Source organism: Phyllobates terribilis, unplaced genomic scaffold, assembly GCF_046119375.1.
Source record: "Phyllobates terribilis strain yellow unplaced genomic scaffold, ASM4611937v1 Scaffold_183__1_contigs__length_3771566, whole genome shotgun sequence".
Classification (NCBI taxonomy): domain Eukaryota; kingdom Metazoa; phylum Chordata; class Amphibia; order Anura; family Dendrobatidae; genus Phyllobates; species Phyllobates terribilis.
This window is the reverse complement of record NW_027362943.1, coordinates 3628900-3640448: the sequence shown is the minus strand read 5'-3', so window position 1 is coordinate 3640448 and position 11549 is coordinate 3628900. Positions and strand designations below refer to the sequence as shown.

Below are 11549 nucleotides of genomic sequence, written 5' to 3'. Positions count from 1 at the left end.
ATGGCTTCGGGGGAGGGAACGATTACAGAGCAAAAGAAACAGGACTATTACATTTTATATTTAATCCAAAAGGAAGGCAGTGTTATGAAAAATATACAAGGATTTTACAAAGGGGACAATACAGTACAGAATATACAGTTACACAATATAAACAGGATTAAAGAAGACTTACGTAATAGATCGCAGAGACAATTCCGTTTAGCTGGAGGGGGGCGCCCCACTTATTGATTTGACTGTTATCGAACAAGATCCGTTTATTATAGTCTCTATACCCCCCTGGCAATGAATACTCATCCATCCTCCTTGGATTCTTTTATGCCTAAGGGTAGAACTGCCCACACAGCACCTGGGATGACATTAAGGGGGCTGGCTCTACCATTTTTTCCGTTATGAATTTACCTTCCTTTAGATACCACACATGACATAGTTGTTGTCTGTTATTTTGTTACTTTTGCACCCCAGCTACCCGGAGGGACTCACAGCTACGATAAAATAAGCATATTGTTCCTTGGCTGACCCTGCCACTAAAAACATGGGTCCCATTATTAGCGGAGTTATAGAACTTACAATATTTCATATTTCGTATCAGCTCCGGACATCCTGGAGTTTGTGTTAAACCCCTTTGAAGCCTAAATGAGTTTTCCTTCAATCTCTGCCCCTGCTGGAAGGTGTCAACCTATCCCAGGTCTGTGCTAAGGGGAGATGCATTCCTATGTTAAGTGGGTCAGTAGCACCTTTTGTGCTGCATTTGTCTACAAGTGACTTCTGCTGTATGTGTTAAATTGCATGGAAACAGTTGATTTGGTCCAAATGGTGGATAAGGAAGAGGTGAGAGGGAAGAGGGGCTTGGGAGAAATTGTTAATATTTTCTCAATATTTCCCTGACAGTGAGTCTATGAGAAACGTATTCAGCTGCAGACTCTGAGGAAGAAACTGCTTGTTGTCTGTGGCCTAAAATATATAGGTTTTATTACTAGATGTAAAGAAAAAACGAAATACTGTCAAATAATAAATCTCCTTATATGTTTCCCCTCGTTATCTCCAATAGTTGTATTATTGCACAGGATTTTTATGATGTTCCATTGGCTTATCTTCTCCTCATTCGGGTCTCTACAATATCAGATCCTCTCAGTGAAGATCTTCTATATAACAAAATTTTCCTGATTTACCCATCAAAGATGGATATGGACAGGGACAAGATGGAGATGGCGGAGAGGATATTACATCTCACCCTAGAGATCCTCTTCCGGCTTACTGGAGAGGTGAGAGATTCTGATGACATCACATTTAATTATTCTTATCTATGGGAATAACAGGTGAACAAAACTGGAGAGGTGAGGACTCTGGAAATGTCTGTAGTGAGATTTATTAATGTGTCTCTCCATAACCAGAGATTAATCACAGGACCTCCACCTCACCCCCTGATACATGAGGACATCAATGACCAGATCCTAGAACTCGCCTACAAGATGATTGGGCTTCTGACTGGAGAGGTGACATTGCTGGGACATTATACAGTAACACTATGAAGGGATCGGGGAGATGACTGTATCATTGTATGTATCAGGTTCCTATAAGATGTCAGGATGTCGCTGTCTATTTCTCCATGGAGGAGTGGGAGTATTTAGAAGGACACACAGATCTGTACAGGAACATCATGATGGAGGTTCCCCAGTCCCTCACATCACCAGGTAATAGACAGGACTAAATACACACAACCTATAATTATCTGTATGTAAAGAATGAATTCAGTCCCTGTATGTGTTTCCTCCAGATCTATCCAGTAAGAGGACAACACCAGAGAGATGTCCCCGTCCTCTTCTTCGTCAGGACTGTAAACAAGAAGATCTCAATGTTCCTCAGGTAGATACAGAGAAGATGTCATGAGATCTCCCCTATGATGTGTAGACGGCTGTAAAGGTCTTTTGTTCAGTCTTGTTTTATCCACCAGTATTATATGTTTTATATTTGTGTAGTGAGAACGGAGGGGATGACAGGATTAGAGCTGATCATTAGTGTTGAGTATTCCGATACTGAAATATCTGGTATCGACCAATATTTGCGGTATCGGAGTTCCGATACTGAGTTCCGATACTTTTAGAATATCGAATACCGGAATCGGAAGTTCCCATAATGCCTGTGCTCTGCAGTGTCTCTGAAGGATGACAAGCTGGATGGCAGCGCTCAGCTTACTGTACTTGTAATTTAGTGTTAAAGGATTTATTAAAAAAAATAATAATGTTTTCATGCACCGTCTCTTTAAAAAAGCCGTCCAGCAATTCAGCAGCGGCATACATCGGTACCCGACAATTTAGAATAGAAAGAATAGAGCATCACACATAGATTAGATGCATAGAAACATGTCAGTCACATATATAAGAAGTACAGTGACAGTGTTGATTACTGTACTTGTCATTTAGTGTTAAAATAAAGGATTTATTAAAAAAAAAAATTGGCGTGGGGTTCCCCGTAATTTTAGTCTCTAGCGGAGGTTAAGCAGACGGCTGGGGCAGATGTTTGAAGCCTGGGAAGGGGGTAATACCCATGGAGCTTCCCAGGCTACTAATATCAGCCCCCAGCTGAATACCTAGCCTTTACTAGCTATTAAAATCGGGGACCCCCCAAAAAATGACGTGGGGTCCCCCCTATTTTAATAGCTTGCAAAGGCTAGGCAGACAGCTGGGGGCTGATATTAATAGCCCAGGAAGGGTGCCATGAATATTGGCCCCCTCCCAGGCTAGAAACACCAGCCACCCCAGAAATTGCGCATCCATAGGATGCGCCAATTCTGGCACTTAGCCTCGCTCTTCCCACTGCCCTGTAGCGGTGGCAGTGGGGTAATAGGGCTGGGGTTGATGTCAGCTTATAATGCCTGCTGACATCAAGCCCAGGTTAGTAATGGAGAGGCGTCTATAAGACACCCCCATTACTAACCCCAAAGTCAAAGTTAAAAAAAAACACAAACACCCAGAATAAAGTCCTTTAATTGAAATAAACACACAATTCTTTATTGTTCTAAATTAAACCATACTTACCATCACACCCATTCCAGCTGAAGCCAACGATCTCCTGCAATAAAAGTAAAATAATAAAGCAACCTCATCCTTACCTTTCCATGGTTCCCACGACGGCTCCAGCTCTGCTACATTCACATGACAGACTGGATCGCAGCCGAAAGCTGCCATCCAGCTTGCCATGCCGCAGACACTGAGAAGCTCCTCAGTGAAGCTCCTCAGTGTCTGGCTGTGACGGCATAAAGATGAGCTGAGGTCATGTCCAATGAACTCAGCTCACCTCATGCACGTTACTGACAGCGTTGGAAAATTCTCCTGCGCATGCAGTGAGCATGAGAGAATTCTCTTGCTGAAGCGCTGAGCGCAGGAGAATTTTCCCACGCTGTCAGTGACGTGCATGAGGTGAGCTCATGTCCAATGAACTCAGCTCACCTCATGCACGTCACTGACAGCGTGGGAGAATTCTCCTGCGCTCAGCGCTTGAGCAGGAGAATTCTCCCACGCTGGAATGGCATTGAGATGACAGGCTGGATCACAGCTGAGCGCTGCCATCCAGCTTGTCATCCTTCAGAGACACTGCAGAGCGCAAGCATGCCTGCGCTCTGCAGTGTCTATGAAGGATGGCCTGTCATCTCAATGCCATCCCAGCGTGAGAGAACTCTCCTGCTCAAGCGCTGAGCGCAGGAGAATTTTCCCACGCTGTCAGTGACGTGCATGAGGTGAGCTGAGTTCATTGGACATGACCTCGGCTCATCTTTATGCCGTCACAGCGAGACACTGAGGAGCGCAAGCATGCCTGCGCTTCTCAGTGTCTGTGGCATGGCAAGCTGGATGGCAGCTTTCGGCTGCGATCCAGCCTGTCATGTCAATGTAGCAGAGCTGAAGCTTTCGTGGGAACCATGGAAAGGTAAGGATGATGTTGCTTTATTATTTTACTTTTATTGCAGAAGACATTGGCTTCAGCTGGAATGGGCGTGATGGTAAGTATGGTTTAATTTAGAACATTAAAAAATTGTGTGTTTATTTCAATTAAAGGACTTTATTCTGGGTGTTGTGTTTTTTTAAATACTTTACTAGAAATTCATGGCGGTCATGTCTAATATTGGCGTGACCCCATGAATTTCGGGATTAGGTCCAGCTGATAATGCCAAGCTGGCCCTAACCCCTTTATTACCCAGTGAGCCACCGCACCAGGGCCCTGGATGAGTTGGGTACAGCGCCTGAGTTGGGTACAGCGCCATAAGATGGCGCTTCTATGAACGCGCCATTTTCTGGGGTGGCTGCGGACTGCAATTTGCAGCGGGGGGGGGCCCAGAAAGCTTGGGCCTCCCTGCGCTGCGGATTCCAGCCCCCAGCTGCCTAGATGTACCTGGCTGGACACAAAAATAGGGCGAAGCCCCACGTATTTTTGTTTTTAATTATTTCATGAAATAATTAAAAAAAAAGGGCTTCCCTATATTATTGTGCCCGGCCAGGTACAAATAGGCAGCTGGTGGTTGGGGGCAGCCCGTTCCTGCCTGCTGTACCTGGCTGGACACAAAAATATGGCGAAGGCCACGTCAGATTTTTGGTGAAAAATTCAATAAAATTTAAAAAAAAAAACACATTTAGGGACTGCATCTTTATTAAGCCATCCACGTGAGGGGTTAATAAAGATGCAGTCCCTAAATTATTATTTGTTTTTATTATTTTTTAATTAATTTTTCCCAAAAATTTTGACGTGGGCTTTGCCATAATTATGTATGCCAGCCAGGTACAGCATCCAGAAACGGGCTGCCCCCAACCACCAGCTGCCTATTTGTACCTGGCCGGACATAACAATATAGGGAAGCCCTTTTTTTTAAATTATTTCATGAATTTCATGAAATAATTAGAAAAAAAAAAACGTGGGTCTTCGCCCTATTTTTGTGTCCAGCCAGGTACAACTAGGCAGCTGGGGGCTGGAATCCACAGCGCAGGGAGGCCCAAGCTTTCTGCCCCCCGCTGCAAATTGCAGTCCGCAGCCACCCCAGAAAATGGCGCGTTCATAGAAGTGCCATCTTCTGGCGCTGTACCCAACTCATCCAGGGCCCTGGTGCGGTGGCTCACTGGGTAATAAAGGGGTTAGGGCAGCTTGGCATTATCAGCTGGCCCTAAGCCTGAAATTCATGGGGTCACGCCAATATTAGACATGACCGCCATAAATTTCTAGTAAAGTATTTAAAAAACACAACACCCAGAATAAAGTCCTTTAATTGAAATAAACACACAATTTTTTTAATGTTCTAAATTAAACCATACTTGCCATCACGCCCATTCCAGCTGAAGCCAATGTCTTCTGCAATAAAAGTAAAATAATAAAGCAACATCATCCTTACCTTTCCATGGTTCCCACGACAGCTTCAGCTGTGTGATGCTCTATTCTTTCTATTCTAAATTGTCGGGTACCGGTGTATGCCGCTGATGAATTGCCGGCTTTTCATGTCATTCTACATTATTCTTAGTTGTTTTCCTTCATGTAGAATTAACCTACAAGGAAAGAAAGGGTTTATTTTTATTCCGATATTTGTGTCCCATTGACTTGCATTGGTTTCCGGTATTGGAATCGGCGATATCCGATACATTTTGGATATCGGTCCGATCCAATCCGATCCGATATTTCCCGATATCGGAAGGTATCGCTCAACACTACTGATCATACATGGGACTTCTCCATCTGTCTTTGACTTTTATAATATTTGTTTCAGGGTGAAGATGTGAGGGGTGATGAGCGATGTAAAGAGGAGATTCCTACATATGACTACCCAGGTGAGTAGTGACCACTAAATGCAGAGAAGTCACAGATTCTTCTCAGTCACCGGCTGTGGCTGCTTTATCAGTGGTGTAGTCCGGTCGTATCACAATCGTGTGATCACCATTTTGCATCTAGATCACAACATTCTCCTCCGTCCGAAAATGTTCAATTTACTTTGGGAAATTGTGAAAGCCCTTTTCTATAGAACTTACAACCTGGAGGATCCACCTACCCCCTGGGATTAGGAGACGCTGACTGTTACCTACCCAGATCTGTAAACTATAAAGCTAAATGACAGCGTACGTAGAATGTGCTGACAAGTTAGAAAATCACTTGAAGAAAAATATTATGATGGACCTCTAAGAGAAAGCAGAGGGTAATGATGCTGTTGGCTTCCTAGAACCCTGATATCTTATAGGATGAATCTACCTTCTCTCCCTTCTGTGCTGCTGAATGTCCTCATATGGTCCCTACAAGACCAGGTCCAGTCTTTCTGGCCAAACTTCACTTTTATGATTGATAACATTAATTGTGCAGTGAGGGCCCAGTGTGAATTTCTCTACAATAACAACAGAGTTTCCCTTTATCCTGACTTTTCAATATCTTTTAAAACCAATTAACTTCAAACAGGATCGCGATTAACTATACAAAAAGCATTACACCTGTGCCATGATACATCTCTAAGCTGTGTGCGGCTGATGGCTGTAATATACATTTATTCACGCCTGCAGGAGATGTGTTGGCTCGAGCCCTGGTTTCATGGATTCACTCCACGTCATAAATTCCATTATGTTTTCAATCCTAAGGAATTCAGATTACTGCACAATCTCTCCTGAAATGGGGGCACTAATACTTTCTCTACTCTTCTGGTCAGGACTCATAGTAGCTCCAATGGTCCACCATAAATTAGTGTAACTCCAGTTTAGTGTTGGATTTCTCCCTTCATACATACGTTGTTGTTGGGGATGTTACATGTTTTTATATTCTTTCTTTTTTTATACCTTCATTCTGTATGATAGTTTCATTGTGGTGGGATTGGCCTGCCTCACTTAAGTGACTCTGTAACTCCCTGGTAGTTCTTTCAGAAAGATCTCCATTGCCTCTTCCAAATGTCCGAGATCTAAATTTAAGACACCTCAGCTCTGCAGTATTATAAAAAAAGTTCACTTTCAATGTCTAAAATTTCTTCTCATCTGACAGAAAATATTGTCCCATACGATAGTTTAGATTGCCAAGAGCCCCCGAGCCCCATACTCTAATTACCCCAGAGAGGTTTCACCACTAGTTACTCATTTTTCTCTGATGAAGACTGTTGAGTTTGATCATTTCAGTAGATGTTTTATTGTCTATAGTCAGTTTTTGACTTCAGTACTCCTCTGCTTTAACCCCTTCCTGCAACCAGTTTTCTGTTCCTAATCAGGGCCATTTTTCAAATCTGACGTGTGTCACTTTATGTGGTGATAACTTTGGAATTCTTCACAAAGGATAATAGAAAACAAATGGACCTTACAAATTATTTTTCAACTTCTCTTGAATCTGACAATACCCTATATATGGTTGTACACTACTGTCTGGGCACATGGCAGGTTAAGAAGGGAAGGAGTGACATTTAGCTATTAGGAATGCAGATTTTGCTGGAATAGTTCGCAGACACAATGTATTGGGGGAGCTGTTTATGGTCACCTGGAAGCTCAAAAGATGGCTACCACGAACAGGCTTGCCTTATCTATCCGTTTATAGATTTCAAAAATTACTTTGCTCATCACCCTTTAACCCCTCTACATGGATCTGGACTAACACAGAGACCCCTAGGCTTGGGCCACGGTGTTACCTGGTATTCGGTGGAGTGAGATGGGAAGAAGAATAGTCAGGTAACCGGGTCACAACCAGGAGGGCAGAGAAAATACAAAATCAGAAGACACAAGAGTAGTCAGTAAACGGGCCGAGGTCACAACAGGAAACAAATACACAAGTCGGGACCTGAGCACAGAGGACTGAACCAGAGGAGAACAAGGCTGTATCTGGCAGCTTCCGGCAATATGCTTCCAGCTTTAGTAGGGTGCGGTGCTTTCCAAATGGCTGAAGCAGGGAGCAGATTACTCCAGCTGGACAGCACACACCCCCATACTGCCAGACTGGATGGTACTACTGGTCCCAGCAACCCTAATCTTAGTGGTGGACAGAGCCTGCGCCACCCAGAGCTTCTGGTTCTGACGTCTCCTCCATCACCAGCGCTGCCTGCAAGATGAATAAGGCGGTGCCTGGTTAGAGAAGCAGACGTCACACAAGTCGAAGCAGGAGGAGAAGTAGATGTCCCAGAGGAGATGGTACACACCTTTTGTAGAAGCACTAATATGACAAAATGGCAGAAAACCAGAGCAGTAGAAATCCCCATCAAGTGACTCCATTTTGGAAATTATAACCCTCAGTGAATTAATCTATAGGAGAAGTGACTATTATGACTTCACAGTCACTTTCCAAAAATTAGCACACGGTGGATGATGGAGAGTGAAAATTGCAAATATGCTATTTTATTACCCAACCCATATTGCCCAGATTGTGCTCCAGGAGACACACACCGTAAATTAAGTGGGTTCTTCTCACTATAGTAATGCCAAATACATGGATGCTAAATCTGTTTTGGGCACACTGCAAGGCTCAGAAGTGAGGGGGAAACTTAACTTTGGGAGAGCGGATATTACTGGATTGGTTTATGGAAGCCATGTTGATTCTCAAGAGCCTAATAATGTGGAAACCTCTGTTTTTCTACTGACAGATGATGGACCTGAGTGGGGACTTGTTTTTTGTGAGATGAGTAGAAGTTTTTATTGTTATTATTTTTGCCTACATAACATTGTTTGATGGCTTCTTATTCCATATTTTGGAGGCAGAATGAACAAACAGTTGGACACCACGATCCACTGGTTCCTCCTATGAGGTTTTCTATTAGACTGTGAACTGTCATTCTGTCAATAACTTCCCATTTCTACAGACATTTTAAGTACAATTAACACAAGAATCCCATAGACAAATAAATAAAGATTGCATACCACTTCTAAATCAATCTAAACAAACACATCCCTGGGCTACATGCTAGTCCAGGGAAATGAAGAGATATATGCTCAAGTTTAAAAATCAATTTTATTAGACACAAATCTAAAAAATAGAGGAATATTTAAAATATTTTAAATATTCCTCTATATTTTAGATTTGTGTCTAATAAAATAGATTTTTAAACTTGAGCATGTATCTCTTCATTTCCCTGGATTACCATATAGCCCAGGAATGTGTTTGTTTAGACATTTTAAGTAGAAATGTTCAAAAATATAAATTTCAGGGACATTTTATTCAAAATTAATAATTGTTTTTTTTTCTTGGCAGATGACTGTACCAGAAGATCAGAGAGACAGGAGATTTTTAATTCTGACGATCTTGAGATCCCACAGGATACAATTGAAGTGAATGCCATTACTTCAGATATACCATCATCCCTTCACAGCAAACATCAATCATCTGATTCTATGAAACACATCCTGTCTGCTGATTCATTACCGACTACTAAGGAAAATCAAAATAAAATAAGCATTAAAAAACGAACTGCTCCTAAAGCAAAGAAGCCATTTTCACATTCAGAAAATGGAAATAGTTTTACCTTTGAAAAGTCTATTCTTAAGCATCAAAAAATACACACAGCGGACAATAGATTTTTTTGTTCCAAATGTGGAAAATGTTTTAATCAGAAATCAGTTTTTGTTGATCACCAGAGACTTCACATAGGGGAGAAGCCTTTTTCATGCTCAGAATGTGGGAAATGTTTTAATCGTAAAAAGTTTCTTGATAGACACAAGAGAATTCACACAGGGGAGAAGCCTTTTTCTTGTTCAGAATGTGGGAAATGTTTTAACCGGAAAGATCATCTTGATAGCCACCAGAGAACCCACACAGGGGAGAAGCCCTTTTCCTGTTCAGAATGTGGGAAATGTTTTAATCGTAAAATGAATCTTGATACACACAAGAGCACCCACACAGGGGAGAAGCCCTTTTCCTGTTCAGAATGTGGGAAATGTTTTAACCAGAAATCAGGTTTGATTAAGCACCAGAGAACCCACACAGGGGAGAAGCCCTTTTCCTGTTCAGAATGTGGGAAATGTTTTAATTATAAAATGATTCTTGATAGTCACAAGAGAACCCACACAGGGGAGAAGCCTTTCTCCTGTTCAGAATGTGGGAAATGTTTTAACCACAAATCAGGTTTGATTAAGCACCAGAGAACCCACACAGGGGAGAAGCCCTTTTCCTGTTCAGAATGTGGGAAATGTTTTAATCGTAAAATGATTCTTGATAATCACAAGAGAACCCACACAGGGGAGAAGCCTTTTTCCTGTTCAGAATGTGGAAAATGTTTTAACCTGAAATCCAATTTGATTAGGCACCAGAGAACCCACACAGGGGAGAAGCCTTTCTCCTGTTCAGAATGTGGGAAATGTTTTAACCACAAATCAGGTTTGATTACGCACCAGAGAACCCACACAGGGGAGAAGCCCTTTTCCTGTTCAGAATGTGGGAAATGTTTTAACCAGAAATCGGGTTTGATTAAGCACCAGAGAACCCACACAGGGGAGAAGCCCTTTTCCTGTTCAGAATGTGGGAAATGTTTTAATCGTAAAATGAATCTTGATAGTCACAAGAGAACCCACACAGGGGAGAAGCCTTTCTCCTGTTCAGAATGTGGGAAATGTTTTAACCACAAATCAGGTTTGATTAAGCACCAGAGAACCCACACAGGGGAGAAGCCCCTTTCCTGTCCAGAATGTGGGAAATGTTTTAATTGTAAAATGATTCTTGATAGTCACAAGAGAACTCACACAGGGGAGAAGCCTTTTTCCTGTTCAGAATGTGGAAAATGTTTTAACCAGAAATCCAATTTGATTAGGCACCAGAGAACCCACATAGGGGAGAAGCCTTTTTTCTAATCTTTTTTTTTAATCCAATACATTTTTATTGAGATGTTTTTCATTAGTTTTTTTTTTTTTACAAAACAGGAAACCAGTACATACAATAATAAAATAACATACCATAGGATGACATACGTGCATCTCTCCTATATATCCTTTCAGCTTGCCCATTACCGTCTGATAACTTGCAATTACTATATCTTACAATTAACATTCTTGAAATCTCTTATATAACCATAATATTGTAATAAACATTATAATCCTATACACATATAGGTGTGCTATATTACCCATACCACATTTAATGAATTCCAATATACATTACAATGAAACATTAGACCTCGCCATTAGCCTCCTTCTCCCATAAGTCATTGTCTCTCCAACAATAACCCCCTTGATGGCATTCCAGGTGTATCCAACCATAAGCCCCATATTTTCTCAAATTTATTCATTGAGTTTCATTTTTTATATACCCCTTTTTCTAATCTGATAATATTATTTACCCTGTTTTTGCGTTCACTAATTTCTGGAGGTGAGGGGTTAATCCATTTGGATGCAATATGTTTCCTAGTTTTAAATAAAATATGTGAAATCCCTATTGAAATTGGGTCAAATTCCATATAATCTTCTGATATACCTAATAGGCATTTTTTGGGTCTGGTTGAATATCTATTTTATATACCCTCTGTTAGGCGTCAGTCTGGTGGTGGATTTGAAATGGGTCCAGGACCTTCTGTGGTCTCCCATTTCAGTCCAGCCAGGGCTGATGCTGCTCAGCATCACCATCAGCCTCAACACCTAGCTGGT

The 11549-nt window shown here is 41.8% G+C and overlaps 1 protein-coding gene across 1 annotated transcript; it reads left to right on the top strand.

Annotated features, from left to right (window-relative positions):
• Positions 1 to 991: 991 nt before the first annotated feature.
• Positions 992 to 11275, top strand: LOC141212752 (uncharacterized). The gene is made up of 6 exons (XM_073665063.1): positions 992 to 1262; positions 1392 to 1493; positions 1568 to 1691; positions 1775 to 1863; positions 5741 to 5801; positions 9169 to 11275. Exons 1-6 carry the CDS (start codon positions 1023 to 1025, stop codon positions 10758 to 10760), a joined length of 2208 nt encoding a protein of 735 aa, XP_073521164.1. The 5' UTR covers positions 992 to 1022; the 3' UTR covers positions 10761 to 11275.
• Positions 11276 to 11549: the final 274 nt, after the last annotated feature.

Bases quoted from the DNA above. Each gene is read 5' to 3' on its own strand.
- LOC141212752 (XM_073665063.1), top strand. From the start codon at position 1,023: ATGTTTCCCCTCGTTATCTCCAATAGTTGTATTATTGCACAGGATTTT. The intron at 1,263-1,391 runs GTGAGAGATTCT...CTCCATAACCAG, and splicing joins TCTTCCGGCTTACTGGAGAG to AGATTAATCACAGGACCTCC. The intron at 5,802-9,168 runs GTGAGTAGTGAC...TTTTCTTGGCAG, and splicing joins TCCTACATATGACTACCCAG to ATGACTGTACCAGAAGATCA.